Source organism: Plectropomus leopardus, chromosome 12, assembly GCF_026936395.1.
Source record: "Plectropomus leopardus strain MGB_pleo_1.0 chromosome 12, ASM2693639v1, whole genome shotgun sequence".
In the NCBI taxonomy this organism is placed as follows: Eukaryota; Metazoa; Chordata; class Actinopteri; order Perciformes; family Serranidae; genus Plectropomus; species Plectropomus leopardus.
This window is the reverse complement of record NC_142187.1, coordinates 28,640,562-28,657,006: the sequence shown is the minus strand read 5'-3', so window position 1 is coordinate 28,657,006 and position 16,445 is coordinate 28,640,562. Positions and strand designations below refer to the sequence as shown.

The following is a 16,445-nucleotide window of genomic DNA, read 5'->3' as shown; positions in this document are numbered from 1 at the left end:
TGATATGATGATATCATGATCTTCACAGGATCAACATATTTTTTCTTGAGCCTCCCTGAGTGACTGGGGGATATGTGACCCTGAACCACACCCTCCATTCTCATAAATAACGAACAGTCCCTTAGTCCGGACGGAATTTTTGATTTTAAGAATAGGTTGACAAAAACGAATGCATATTTATGCAACAAAAGTATGTATAGCTACATGATTAATGATTAATTGGCTTATTAGGTGCATAAGGACAGAAAGAAGGCTGACAGAAGGACACAAAAGAGAGAAAAAGAACGGACGGGAAAGAAAGAAAGGCAGACAAAGAGAGGAAACTGACAGAAAGAAAATACAGAAAGAAAAGGACGGACAGACAGACAGAATGTTGTGCATAAAGCTTATGCTTAATGTTTGGGTGTCTCTCTCTGTCCCACAGGAATAACATAAATAAAATAAAAAACAAAAACAACAGTATTTTATGCAGTGAACACACTGGACATTTGGGTGACAGGTGTCCCCGGGGCTCATCCTGGGGGACAGCCATGGGGACAGCTCGCTCTCAGTTGCGAAGGATGCTCTTTTCACGTGGTGTTCAAGCACTGTCAGAAATATTTAAGAAGTCTTAAATGGATAAAACTGCGCGAATCACCAGGAAAAAAATGTTTGAACCACAGACTGAACATAATCTGATTTATGATTTAAACATGCACGTGTAGATAAAACGAATGGCTAAGGGAGACGCAGCAAGCAACAGAGACAGATTTAAATTTTATTTATTTATTAATGTTTACTAATGTTGCAATGCATTAAACAAATAGGCCTGAGTTTTATTTAATTACAATATTACTAATATCCAAAGCAATTACTTATATTTTTATAGTTAATGTAAACCTGTTGTGTAGACAGCATGTGTATTTTGTGTTATCTTTTATCAATCACATCCATTCACTTTATATTCATTCTAGCACGGCAGCTCACAGTTACTCACCTACTTCTAAAAATAAATAAATAAAAGGAAGTACACAAATGCTTTTGCCTTTGTTACCGGCCAATTATGATGTTATTTCCGAATCAAGGCACTTGAAAGCGCGACATGTCTTGAGGACTTTTACGATGTCCGAGCTCAGATGTTTGAACCCGAAAGCAGCACTTACCCACAAAAAGTATTTCAGTTGGTACAGTCGGGATGCTTTCAAGTTATTTATTTAACTTTTCGGATTTGTTAATTATATTATACTGGTTTGTTGTACTTCGATAACGTCAAAATTCTATAAAACAGTTTATTTTAATGTTTTAAATGTTATATTTGTCAAACGTTACATGTCTGTTTCTCTAAGCGCCTCCCCCAAGCATTCCGACAATGGACTCGCCCGCCGTTAGGCCTTTGCAGTAGGGAGTTGTTTGGTGGACCCCGCAAGTTTTTCTTTACTTTACATGTTATTTTTGTTTCTCTAAGGAAGGCCAAATTCTTCATTTCTATCATCACTTGCTTCGTTGTTGACTCGGTGTGTCGACGGACTTTATAAACAAAGGTTTCGGGGCGTGATACACAACTAGAGACACCAAAGAAGGAAGGAAGGCATCGGTGACTCGGACCGACCGCGGCTGAGCTTATGATGCCGACGTTGCGGGACAGCACCATGTCCCACCCCGGCGAGAATTCCCACCAAGTCCGGGTGAAAGCGTACTATAAAGGGTAAGACTTCGCTGTTTCTCCCTCTATGTCAGCGACGTTATTTGTAACCACACTAGGAGCAATTCTGGACTTGTAAAGGTGGCTAAGCTAACATTAGCTAACCCAGCTAACGGCTGGCTAATGTTGGGTACCAGGTTCAGGTCAACTTGTCCAGGCGGACAGACAGGTGAGACTGTCCAGACATGCTGTCACTGTAAGACCAGGCTTTCTGTGCTGGTTAAGAAATGTCCCTGTAAGACGGTGAAGTTGTCAAGTGGTTTAATTCTCTAAATTAAATGTGACACAGTTGGGAAGCTTTGGAGCTAGTCTGTCAGCTAGTTAGCTAACAGTTGCTGCCATTAGTTGTACTATCTGTCACTGGCAGAAATTATTGAGTTTATTAGCCCAATTTGATAATGTTTCTAATTAACCTGGCATGTTGTTATACATTGACTAACATGAATTTCTTACTGGCAGTTTTGGCAAGTTGACGTGATGTAATTTAGGGATTGCCAGTCTGACAACAGGAAATTGTGACAGCGTTTATTGATCAGAACCAGAAGAGTTATATATAGTAGGTTCACTCTTACAGTGAATTTTGCTTTGATATTTGGTGCCTAAAATTAACACATTAATAAGAAATAGTAATAATGAACTACTGCAAAAGTTAAGAATATAATATGGCATCCACAGATAATAAGGCCAGACAAGCAGCTTTATATTAAAAGATAGCAATATGTATTTGCTACAAAAATACTTTCTTGGATAAAATCAACTTCACACAGGAAGAACCAGGTTGGGCACTTAACAACATACTGAATCAGGCATCCCCATACTGGGAAGGGAAACTCACAAGATATGTCTTCGATCAGGCATGTCGATGACCCTCTGATTAATTTCATTCAGCCCTAGATTGACTTTCAATGAACTATGGCCAGCCACACAATATTGGTTTTTCAAGAATAATCACTTTGCACGTCACGTTACAATGGCTGGACAACAGCGTGTAGACATTCATCACTTAGGAACTACTGTGTTCTCATAAACAGACTGTAAACAAGCAAACTGGCAGGTTATCTAACAGCAGCTAATCTTGTTTTTTGCAATTTTTTTTTTTTTAAATTAGCTTTTTGATGCAAGAAGCAGCTCCCTGCCCAGGTATTTTCACATTATATAATTTGGCTCTCATTCAAAAAAAGTTTAAACACTCCTGCCTTAGATTCTCAAAGTTGTAGCGGTGGGCACAAATAAATCAAAACCAAAAAAGAAACATAAGAAATTACAAAGGAGATGGCTCACTTACTGCGAACAAAACAAAATAAAAGCAGAATTAATCCCTTAAAGCTACTATTTGCAATAAAGCAAAACAAGCAAACAAAACTGAAAGAAAATAAACCCACTGGCTAAGCAGCAAACCCCTGTGTGGATTTCTTCACATTTAGAATAAAAAAATTACGATAGAAATATGAAAAAGATTCTACAAAAATACTATATATGTCTTTAGTGTAGGGAATATGTGCAATTTGTAGGGATTATTATTTTGATTAAGCACTAGATAGTTTAATCTATGTAATGTCCAATAAAAAGTGAAAATGCCAGTCACAAGTCCTGAAAGCCCTACATTTGTCCTCAAATATTCAATATGTAGTCTGAACAACAATCCAAAACCTGAATATGATCAATTTACAACAATATCAAACATAACTTACAATCACCAGATTTGAGAAGCTGGAACTCAAATATATTTGACATTTTTGTTTCAGTTAAATACTTATGTGATCAGTTATCAAAATTGCTGCTGATTAATTTTCTGTCATCAGACAAATTGATTAATTGTTTCAGCTGGAGCTTTAACCATCTCTATAATGCCTACAGTTAAAATAGGCTGTCAATCCAGCTGAGAAGAGCGCTGCTGTGGGAAACACTTCTCAAAGGGAAAAAGATAAAGACAAACAAGAGATTATAAACACATACATCTATCAATATACTATTCATTTGTTTGAGTATGGAGATGCCAGTGCTTTGAGTTTTTGTCAAGCCTGGCATAGGCAGTTCAGCTGTTTTAGTTTCGCACTTGGATGTGATGATGGAAAATCATTGGTCACCCGGTTGTTTTCATGACACTCCCTGCTCCGCTGGCTCTGTTTGATGGAGCCAGTGATTGGAGCCCTGCCAAAACTTGAAAAACGTGAAGTGCAAGTCACCTCGGCCAGACCTGTTGTATTTCTGACGGGCTCTGTGACACACCTGATGAACACTGTTATATGTGTTGATCATTAGGTGTCATTGCACAGGAGAAAGCATCTGAAGTATTTATGAGGCGGCTGCTGAGGAATGTCAGCTATGCTGCCAAAGAGGGAATGCGGTAAGATGGTCTTGCTGTTTGGCTATTAAGTCAGGAAGTCATCAGTGTTGTTATTGTTTTCCTGCAAGAGTTAGGAGTGGAAGATTGAAGAGTTGCACATATTCTATATATCAGATTGGTACTGACTGATAAGGTATCAGCTACATGTTAGAACTGTTTCTTTACTGTTATCACCAGCCCCGTCAACATTGGGATGGCTGGTATAGTTTTTTATCTTGTGAGTCCATATATGTGTGTGTCATGAGGGTCAAATGTGGTCCTTGTGACACCTATTATAGAGGGAACTACCACAGATGCAGTTTTAATTACTTTGCCAGGTGTTTATATTTCTGCCTGACTGTCTGTCCGTCACTGCAATAGCATCACAAGCATGCAAGATGCAGCTACAAAACTTTACAGGTGTGCAGTTGAGATCATATTAAGGGCAGAGTTCGAGGATGGGTGCGGCTTGAGCAAAGGGGCTGGAAGTAGAGGGTAGTAAGTAGGGATGGGGCCATTGGCTCCCCCACTTTGCACAGGGATCAGTTTTACAAAAACACTTTAGGCCAGGGGCCAGCATATAAACAAACGTTAATATTTAATACATGAATAATTATTCTTGACCTCTGTTGGGGGGGTGTCCAGTTTTTTTCTTCTTTTTTTTATAAACAAGCTCTATTTTGATGCCTTTTTATGCACTCTGACACCTTATTTACATTTAAAGTACAAAAAAAATCCCAGTGTGAATTACTTTATTTTCACCCTCCACATTATCATAGGCCAGATTTGGCCCAGAGGCTGTTAGTTGAGAATCACTGCTTTAAGACAATATAATGTATAATTTATTTAATAAAGGTCACACAAACCTCATTGAAAAAGTTGTTTGTAGAAAAAAATATTCAGCAACTATTTTGATAATGGATTGTTTCAGTATTGTTTTCTATAATTTTTCGAGCAAAAATAGTCAAATAAGTGCTACACATTATCAGGTCTCAGCTTCTCAGATGGCAAGATTTCTGATGTCTCTTTTTCATTTATAATAGTGAGCTAAAACAAAAAGACACTTGAAGATGTCACCTTGGGCTTTGCAAACTTATTATCATTTTCTCACAGCTTTTTGACCAGATTAATGTTTATCGATAGTAAAAATAATTGTTAGCAGCCCAAGTAAATGTGTGACATAAAGGTTAGAGAGTCTGCAGGTCTCCCTGCAATCCAAACACTCCAGAGTCTCACATCACTGATAAGTTTCAAAGTGGTAATCAATAAAATCAACTGGCAGAGGGATTCTTTGTTCAACCTTTTAAACATCCAAATACCAAAGTAAACCTGACTCTCTGAATGCTCAGACTTCGTGGTAGTGTCTCAGCTCATCTATTTTCAGTATAATTTCCTTTCCGAGTCCATTCATTCCTATTTGCATGTCTGCTATCGGTCAGCGCCAGCCTCAGCAGACTGGTGTCAGCCTGTAGCAGTCGCAGCCTGTCACTGGCTGTCATTCAGGTTGACGGTCAATAGAGAAGGCTGTAAATGCACTGACCACATGACGAGAAACTGACTGATTCAGATGCTATGCAGTAGTAGTGATGGACTGAGAATAAAAGTGTAGTGTAAAAGACAATCTCCTGATAATGTTCTCCATCATGTTGTTTGTCCCAAGTTATGTCTCTATAGTCATTTTTCTGCCTAATAATCGAAAAACCTGTAACATATTCAGTTTTTATTTTTATAATAAAGAAAAAAGAAAAACAGCAAATTCTCCCTTAAAGAAGCTGTTTGTTTTTTTACTTTCTTGCTTGAAAAGTGACAAATAGTTTTATAAACTTTCAAAATATTTGCCAATTAATTATAATTTCTAACACAGACTTTTCAGCTCTTTAGTATTGCAATGTGGAGACAGATGGAGCAGTAGGACGCCAGGAGATGGGCTTGGCAATATGGCTTTAAAATAATACCACAATTATATTTTGAAATCTCCTCTAAATTACTAAAATAAAAAAAAATTAAATTAACCAGTTACAAAAAAAGTAGCTACTGCCATAAAATAAAGTTACATAAACTACAGTTTTAATAAAATACTGTTATAATGTTAAATAACGTTAAGTATAATGTTGTTATAGTAAAGTTAAATAAAGTAGTTAATTTAATTAAATCAATCAAAGCAGAACCCATTTTGTGATAATTTTGAAAGACCCGGTTTGTTTCAGGCAGGAAATGTTGATGTTTTTGCTGTGGACTCAACACTTCTGGTCAGCAGTTGGATGTTAGCGCTGGCACAAAGTTAAACTGTAGCTCTCTGGTTCATATATTACAAAAATTTCCGAGTCGCACTGATGCTCCATGGTCGCAAAATGTGACTAGATAGTCGCGATTGTAGCTCTGCAGGTAGAAAAACACAAAGCTGCGCCTGCTCAATCTACCGCCACTACTATTCATTAAGTTAGACTGTTACTGCAGCGCCATTAAACATGATGATTTATTTCTGTATGCTGGAAACAGACTATATTAATAGTATTTGCAAGTCATAGTGGTGCTGTGTTTGACTTTTCATGCCCAAACCAGGTCCAAACAACAGAAGTAGCCTCTCTTTTGGGTATTTACTCCTCGTTTTGAGTAGGCTGGTCAGTGTCAGTGTCTTGTGCAGAATCCCAGTGTTCATTATCGCTTTCCAGCTTCTCTGTGTTAGGTTGTTTTGGTGCCCTGTGTTTTGTAGACGTCCCCTAGGCCACACGGACAGACACAAAGCCTTATCAGATAATGTCAGTGGAATAAAAAATATAGCATAATAGGAAACAATAGACTTTTTTTTTATCATCAGATGATATATTTCATCATGTTTCACAGTCCTGTTGTGTGTATGTATGTGAAGATATATAATGTTTTAACAGCCGAAAAAGAAGCCAAAATGGAAAAGGCTTTACATAGACACCTCAATTAATCAAAAGAAGTTTGATCCTCATCCTGCAGGTCTGACATGATGTGCAGACGGAGCAAATTTATCAAGACGTTTATTGTTGTAATGTGAGTAATTATTCCTATCCAAGCAATACATTTGTGCATTCTTTCTTATTTTCTTTAGTTAGCATGAAGGACTGTGTTTTACCAGAATGGATAAACAGGAGTTGTTGACGTGTTGGTCACATTTTTAACCAGTTTTTTTTTCTAGTTGGAGGAATCTGTTTGTGTGGGCTCAGGAAAGCAATCTTCTGATGCGCTCCTCTTTCTGTGTTTTCAGTCAGCTTACCATAGATCTGATTTGTCTTTTTAGACGTACAAAACCTTTTTGTCAGTCTATTTCTGAAGTTAAAGTTGACATGCAACTTGAAGTTATAGCTACTGTATCAGGTCCTCTAGAAAAACAAAACATTTCTGTGTTTTACTGCCTGTGTGTGACGATGTCAGACCAGAAAAAAACATTATTTTGTGTAGTTGCCCCCACCGACTAACACAGGGCTTCTTTATGTTTGCTGACTTCAGGAGTCCTGTGGAAGGCATGTTGTTTGGCAGGAAACTGGGATTACACCGGCTCGACGGAGCAGTTCAGACATTTTCCTCTTTTGAAAGGAGTTGCTCTTCTCTTTCAAAGACTCTGCCATCTGCATCAGTGCTTCAAGGCTCGGCTTTGTTTAAAATACGGGAAGCGTTCCTTGTCTTGCCATTTACTTTTACTCTGAAAGCCCCTCAAGCATTGAACCACGAAGTCGCGCACCCCTCACCCCTCCGCTGACACACATCTTCACTAACGAGTATCACAGAGTCTCAGCTGCTGTTAACATGCGTGCGATGTATTGTCTGTTGCGGCGTCTTCACATCCTGCACATTGTGTTTAATACAGCTCGAGTGTTTGCATACACGTATCTGTGTGGCGTTTTCGAGTGACCTTGTCTATGGCTCAGCAGGCGCGTGTTTGGCTGGTGCTATTGTGCTGTGTGGAGCGAGGCACCCTCCTGTTCGCCGCAGCAGGAGGGCAGTGTTGCCTGGAGACAACCGCATCCTGGAGTCTATGTTTCAATCACCCTGACCTGTTGGCTGTTTTGGTAACTTCAGCTTCAACATTAGTCTATTTGCTTCAGTGTGTTTATGTTGCTTCAAATATTAGTGTGAAGTAGGCTTCCGTGATGTCGGTTTACAAGGGAATTATTTAGAAATCCCAGTGGTGTGATTTTACATACCGTCATGCATCTTTCTATTAACTTCAGGTTGTATTGAGGATGTTTGCATGCAGTGACCATCACATGCCCTGGAGGTTACGCCCCAGCCACGCTGCATGCGTGTGCAGTGTGTGTTCACACTTGCAGTGTTTGCTGTAGCAGAGACGCTTAATGTAATAACTACTGTATTTCCACAATTAAAAGCACAAATCCCTCTCGTTTATGAAGCTGTGGGAACTACTGCTTTCCTCTGCAAATGATTCACAGTAAAATGCCTTGTCTCAACAACTGACGTTGATTGACTGACGTTATTATCGAAGTGTTTTTATTTTGAAACACAAACAGGAAAGGTTAAGTAAAAAAAGATAAAATTGTATTTCTTCATGTCTGTGCCACATAAAGACATGAAAACTGATGTAAAAGGTGGTATAGAGTCAATATAATGATCAAAAGTCCATTTTCACAGTCTGTTTTTGCTGAAAACCAAGCACATCATGTGGAAAGTCAGTGAGACTCTGTTTCTCTACATGTGCTGCAGCTGAGTGGCGAGCGAGTGCCATTAGCGTGGCTGCTGCTGTGATCTGGTAACATGGACCTAAAAAAAAAAAAAAACAGGATGGAGAAGTCTTAGGTAAAAGAGAGAAACATTATAGAAGTTGTATGGTTGTCTTTCTCTGTTTAATAAGCAAAATAGGTGTAAAGATGTTACCTTTTGTTGACATCTTGTGAGTGTATTGTGTATTGAGTAGTAGGGTTTGGATCACACACAGATATGGACATGTACCGCATACCCCGGTGAAATTCCAGGAAGGCGTAGAGTTATGAAAAAAAAAAACACCTAAGTTTAGTGTGAAGTGCTAGCGTGTGATTCTGGACATCCGAGCGTGTGCACGTGGTAGTATGAAGGTGTTGCAGGGGGCATACGTGGTGCCGGTGACAGAGAGATTGATGGTCCGAGGTGTTCATGGAAGCCCAGAGAGGCACCCGCACCCTTCTTCCTGCTTGAGCGCTCACCAGTGACGAATGGCTTCATGCTGGGCAGATGGGGCTGCAGAGTCCTACTCACGGCAGTACAGACGCCAGGGGCACAGGCCAGCGCTCTCCTCCTCGTCCTCCTCCTCCTCCTCCTTTAATTTAGCTGTGCTGTAGGACGGCACAGAGCAGAGGAATGCCAGGTCTGTCAGGAATGCTGCTTCCTCCCAGTTACTCACCAGTGATGAGCTCCCAGTCTCTCAATGTGAAATCCTTTGGCCTTAGTCACCCTGAGGAATCACACAGCTCATTTTCTTTTTGTCTAACACAAGTCTCTTCTTTTTCAGTGTAATTTTAGATTCCTTTTGAGATGAATCGGTTTGATGATGTTGCGTTATTAATGGCTAAAAAATGCAGTATTGTCTGATGCGTTTTTCAAAATGAAGAAAATGGCACAGAAGTCTTCAAAGACCATGGCAGCCTAGAAAAGGCAATATCGTCACTTCAGTTGAGTTAGGATAAGTCATTATTGTGGCTGCAACACACAATTATTTTTGGTAAACAATCTTCAGATGATTTTTTTTTTCTCGATTAATCTGTTTGGCTATAAAAATGGCAGTAAATTGTAAAAAATGCCCCTCACAGGCTGACACAAAGTCCTACATGACATTTTCAAAATGCTTGTTTTGTCCAACCAGAACTCCAAAACCTAAAGGTATGTTGTTAAATATCCATGATCACAAAATAACAACACAATATCACACTAAAAAAGCTGAAATTCTTCAATTAAAAGATCACCCAAAGTAATTATCGATGATCAAAATTGTTATCTGTCAATTTTCTGTTGATCTTTTTTTTGATAAACTAATAATTTCAGCTGTAGTCTTTATTAAGTTTTGTGAAGAAACATCAGGCGTTATTACCTTGCTGTCAGAGGGGCTGAAATTATAAAGGAGAATGTGCTATACAGCAGAGCCGCAGTCATTTACTGTAATAGAGTCAAAAATAGTGAGAAAATGCCCAAGTTTTCTGTCAGTCCAAAACCTAAAGATATTAATTTTAAGATCACACAAAACACAGTAAGCCTGTAAATTTGGGCTCCACTAATCCATTTTATCATTAGTTAAACTGCCAATTATTATTATTTTTTAATTAGTTGCTTTGTTTCTTTGCTGTCACAAAATATGATGGGTTGACTGCATAAATTACCCTTCTGGGACTAATAAAGTATTCTGAATATGAATCTGAATCTGAAATTTTACCAGAGAGTTTACCAGAGTCTGATAGTGACATATTCAGTTCACTGTGATATTACAAAGAACATTATGATATTGACTTGTATTTTCCCCAATTGTTGTTATTGTGCCTTTTTAAAAAATGCTTTACTACTACTTGTGTGCTGCTCACTTTTATTTGTGAAGCACTTTGGTCAACTCTGGTTGTTTTTAAATGTGCTATATAAATAAACCTGGGTGGAAGTATGTTGCGATCCTGCTTCTAATAATCACTTTGTAGTCTCTGCCACTCTCCTGTAAGTGCTGTATCCATTAGCTGAGCTTGTATCCGTGTCACAGACGATGCTGTTTGGGGCACCTGAGACGTGGGTAAACTTTAACTACAGTGTAGACACACACAGTGTTTAATGAACACCCACAGCTCTGGTCCAGTTACACTGGAGGGAGTTGAAGTCGCCTGCTGGCATTAATACGCCGGCTGGATTGTCAACAGTCAAAGCGTGGGAACCTGTAGTTTAATGTTTGTGTGTGTGTATCTTCTGATGTTATCAGGGCTCTAGGAGGAAGCAGAGCTGCCGTGCTGGTCCCAGAGGAGTGTAGTTGCCAGGCTTTTTCTCCCCCCTCCCTCTCAGGCAATGATTAACACCAGCAGGATGGAGGAAGAGGGTGAGAAAAGAGAAGGAGGAAGGAGGAGGAGGCATCAGTCTGAGACTTACGTCAATGTATTCTTGCTCAGAACGCTTTATTCATTCTTGATGTGTGATTTTCAGTCAAGACAGTTTAATACATGCTGTGCGGGAGGAAGCTGCACTCTTTAGATGCTCGGCATTCAAGGCGAGATTAAATGAAAAAGGCTTTTTTACCACAGAGCGAATCTGACGAAACAAAATGCGAGATGCGTAGTTTGCTTCTTTTATGGTATAAGCTGTCAATAAATTGTCATCTTTAGTATCCTGATGTGGACTGGAATTTTTTTGTTTCATTTTTGGTTCATGCCTTTTGTTGCCTTTTAGATTACTTTTCTAGTCATTTTGTTCACCTTTGAACAAAACATGCCAGAAAAAAACGCTCTTTTTACACAGAGATGGCACGATAGAGCCGCTACTAAATCTCTTCTTTGCGCCACCTTTGCTTTGTTTTACACAGAAACAAACAATGGCAGCATTGTGGTGCTCCATTGTGTGATTTTTCAGATAGCATGCAGACATTACGATAGTAAAAGAGGAGTAACTCACAGTAACTAACAGCGTTGGCCTCTAGTGTGACATATATTTCAGCAGCGCTTTTTAAACCACATTAATAGCATAACATGGCAATAACAATCATTTACCGTCTCTCTTTATATGGTGGCTGATCTTGTTCTCTGTTCAGAGTAAGGAGCTCCTGGACCTCATTATTTTTCACAATTTGTGGACATTTTCGATTTATGTTTTTCTTCTTTGGGTTCGCTGCTTGCTGCTTTGTAAATCTCCTGTTGTGGGTATTACATATAGCACATCTTTGAAATATCACACCCTTCCTGCCCATGGTGCTGTCCTGCATACATATGCATATATGTATACTTTGATACATAAACACACACTGAGAAAAAAAGAAGAGAAGTAAATAAGCAAAAACAATACCAGAAACAATATTTCGATGAATGAGCAAATACTGAGGTGTGTCTGTGCTTGTATGATTGTGTTTCCATTTGTATGTCCGTCTCTCACGTGTACATGTTTGGATAGATGTGTGTGTGTACCTGTCTGTGCCCGTGCATATATGTGATTGTGCTTGTATGGATGTATGTGCGAATTTGTTGTGGCTCATTAGCTTTGGTTTCATTTTCAAAACAATGTGGCTGAGGTCTAATTTGGTCATTCATTCATCCTCCTGATTTAAGGGAGTTGTCTGTGGAGCCAGCAGTCCCTCTGGATCATGCTAAACTCAAAATCGTCCATTTAGCGGTCGGATCAAATGATTTGATTTTAATCCTTTTTCTGACTGTACAACTATTAAATATTTGGTTTCTCAGGGAAATGTGTCACAGTTCAGACGCTAAAGACGGTCTTAATCCCATCTCGCTGTGACTTTAATGTAAAACTGAAAAAATCAGCCACTAATAAATCATAGTCTGCTGTTATTTGTGTGTTTGCTCCTGGCAGTAACTGACCCCACAGCGACCTTACGTCCGATATTTTGTCCTTGGACTTACAGTGGAGATGACCTTGAAAATGTGCGTTGTTTGCTCCATGTGTTTGGATTTTATCATTCTGCTGTAAAGCTCTCACATTGATGAAAACCTGGGTCCATCTTTGACGATGGCAGTAAAGGGAGTAAGAGGTGCTTGTCCTTGGGGGTCACGCTCTTGCTGGTGGGACGGCTTTTACACATTAGCTCCTCTTAACTTCCCTTTTTACCAAGGTGATCCCGTTTGTTTTGGCTGGTCCTGTCAGCTCACAAATGAGCTCAAACCGCTGTCGCCTGCAGACCTGTAAAAGCAAAGCATGCACCATCTCCACCCCCCATCCTCGGGTTGTAAACATTACTGCGCCTGGCCAAAAGGCTGGGAGCAGGCGACATCAATCCTATCACCACCATGAAATGATGAGGGACAGATTATCAGGGATAGATGCTCTGTCAACCATCACTACTCCTTCTCTCATGTCTCACCATCATATTTGAATGCATGTGTGAGATGAAGAGGCAGACAGTGATGTACTTGTTGATTAGGGCAGTAAGCTGAGTGTTTTGACTGCTTTTCAGGAAGTGATGGAGTGCAGCAGCAGTGAACAGCAACCAAAGCGCTCAGAATACAACTACAACCACCATCGCCTGTGATTCATTCGGCTCTCTCTCACTCTTTTCTCAGCCTTTCTCACTCTTTTTTTTTTGTTGCTCTCTTTCTCACACCCACAATCATGCTGTACAGATGAATGCACACATAAATGTGACAGACTGCGAGACTGTGACTCACACACAGCAGGGTTTGGGGGGAAAGTACGCTTTCTCACCTCCTTTTCTCTCCATCAAAAGTCTGGTGTGCGCCAGAGTTTTTCTTTGAGTGCATCGGAGAGAGCGAGTGTTTGAAATCGATGTCTATCGTTAACGACCAAAATATGAATCCAGTATTTATTATTATTATTGTTATTGAGCTATTATTGTTTTCTGTTTATTTTAATTGTAGATCTTTATTATAAAGATGTCACCTCAGCATCTGGGAATTCGTCATTTGTCATCACACATTTTGCCCTTAACATTTGAAAATTGCAGGGGGCCATCTAAAGATTTTGATAAAATTTTAATCTGCTGTTTAGCTCTAGTAAGTATTCTATAGAACAGATTGTAAACTAAAAAAGACAACTCAGAAAAATAAACTTTTAAAATGTTTTAATGGCATTTATTGCCTTAGCCTCAGAAAAACTGATGAGACAGTTCTGGTCTGTTCTGTTTGGTGGTAAATGTATTTTTATTTATTTATTTGCTACTGGCTACATCTGTTATAATGCATGATATGATTTTTTCTTGCTGTGTGCATCCAGCTTTTGGTATCTGTCAAATACCAATTTAATTACCAGTGCTACTATTTTTACAAATTAAATGTCTGCGTAGCTGTTTACATATAATGTGTAGCAGGGTTTGCTGTCAGTCTGATGAAGCAGTGCAACACAATTCCACACTTTGGATTGTTGCATCAAGAATAATTGCAAGAAGTCAAAATAAAATACTTGACCTATCTGTATTGTCTGCAGGGACATCATGATCACTCATTTTGAGCCGTCCATCTCATACGAGGGTCTGTACGGGGAGGTGAAGGACATGTGCTCCATGGACAACGACCAGCTTTTCACCATGAAGTGGATTGACGAGGAAGGTAAGTCTCTCCATCTTTTACTGCTTCTCCTAATCTGTGCTGTAAGAGGAGGCATCAGACAACAGCCAAAACGTACCTTACAGGGGGAATTTATTTACAAAACAAGAATCAAACTGTAATCACATGTGACATCATCAAGATTTAACAGCTTTAGAGCCCAGCAGCGACGTTTGCCAGCATTTAGCAGTGCCATGTGTTAGTATGAACACATGCTCAAATGGACACGCACTTGACTGTAAGGCTCAGTCTTTTCTCGTCAGGCGTGAAAGGGTACAGCCCAATACCTGGTTGTCAGTCAGTTAGTCAGGCAGCAGTAATAGTGTCATAGGAAAGATGGAGCCGTCAGACCGCTCTGCTGTGGATAAGGTCAACCTGACCAAACTCATTAGACTCAGATCAGCTCCCACTGGTAGCCACCCACATACAGTCACTGGAGTCATTAGCCTGTCTGAGAAGGAAAAGCTGCTTGATGGTGGTAATGAAGTACTCTAGCTGTGTCTCCTGCTGCCTCAGCCATGGAAACAACACACACACAGACCCGCAATGTGAACTCAGGTCATTATCTCCGTAATTAGAGAATATACCTGTGTAATTAATTAATACTTCTGTAACACTGGTTTAAAGATTTAAAATAAAATACCATCAACAGGTCTGTTTTTTTCATGTCATCTGCCATAAATCAAAAAATGTAAAGTGGAATTTTCCTACAGAAGGAATTCTGCGCTTTATTTCTCCATGTTATAAAAAGTTTAGTTGTAATTAATGTAAGCACAAACCAAAACTATTAGTGATCATTTAACAATACGTGCCTCAGGCAGACTAGTAGTAACTGGTTGCTTGTGGCTAGCTGGACATCCTTTTTTTTTTTTTTTTTTTTAAAAAGACAAAGATTGTAATATAAAACTACATATCATAGATTTTTGATATTATGAGTGTTGTTTTTGTTCTTGGTTTTAAAGGTTGCATTACAGTTAAGTTATGTTCTAGCTGTTCTAATATTTGCCTTTACCCACTTAGTCATTTTATTGACATTACTGATGATTATTTATCAAAAATGTCATGGTGTTAATTTTTTGTGAAAGCACCAGAACTCAACTGTACACTACTGTCATAATACTGATATCAAGGATTTGGTCAAAAAGATTGTGATGTTTGATTTTCTACATACTGCCCAGCACTGGTGTTGATGTAAGAAAACTAATATTTCTGTCAGATTTAAAAAAAAATAAAAAAATAGTATTGGTTGCATAGCATCCTCAAAAATCCCTCATCAGTCAGACTCTAATCCATAGCGCCACCTGTGAGAGGGTTCTCATGAGAAAAATGTGATCCCTTACCCCAAACCAAACCACACCAGGAAAAAAAATAGATTAAAGGTCTTGGTTAAGTAAGGCAAAGTTTAAGGGGAAAGTGCTAAAACATTTAGTGGAGAAAAGTTTACTGAACTTACTGATGTGAGTCAGGTTAGACTGGTTAATGAGGCATTCATACCAGCACTGTTTAAAATGTACCGTAAATAGTTTGTTTATGTTCCAGTTTGTAATATCTTTTACCGTACATGGACTCAAAAACCTAATAACTTTTCAGTACAGATAAAACCAGAAGTGATGATTGTCTCAGTCCACCCACTAGTTCTCCGTCAACCTCCAGCAGTCATTTTTTAAACACACACAGTGTGTCATAGTTTCTGTTCAGGAGCTATTTATAAAGTCGTTGGTTTGTAGTTGAGATTAGTTAGATAGGCCACTAAAAATAGAGTCAATGGCCTCATGGTTGTCTCATGCTGCCTCTCCCTGAGTGTGTCACGCCGACACCTGACTCTGTCTGTTAGTGATAAGGAGATAATTAGATCTGCATCTGAGTGGTATTTTAATTATTGACATAGATTGATCACTGTGCAAATTAGGCGTGTATGATTTAAACAAGACTACTTTAAATGGCAGCATTGACTGACACAACATGTTCTCACACTATTCAGTTTACTTAAAGCTCATGTGTAACAAGTTTTTTTTTTTAAATGTCATGTCAACTGTATGACTCACCTTTTACACTCACATCCGTTCTCTGGTAACCACAAAATGTTTGTCACTCAATTGTGTCTAATTTGCCTGCAATTAACAGACTTCTTAAATGTCGTGCAAATGAGAAACATTTTTCCCCTTCTTAGATCTCTGACAGGGTTTTTAAAATGTTTGCATGTGAACGATATAATGCAAAGAAAAAAGAA

At 39.0% G+C, this 16,445-nt stretch overlaps 1 protein-coding gene across 1 annotated transcript in view; it reads left to right on the top strand.

Moving 5' to 3' along the window:
- The first annotated feature begins 1,331 nt into the window (after positions 1–1,331).
- Positions 1,332–16,445, top strand: part of prkci (protein kinase C, iota) — a 41,733-nt gene continuing 26,619 nt past the window's right edge. Inside the window, exons 1-2 of the mRNA XM_042497331.2 lie at positions 1,332–1,684; positions 14,097–14,218. Of these exons, the coding sequence (XP_042353265.1) occupies positions 1,602–1,684; positions 14,097–14,218 (205 nt within the window). The 5' untranslated portion in view covers positions 1,332–1,601. The remainder of the gene's footprint in view (positions 1,685–14,096; positions 14,219–16,445) is intronic.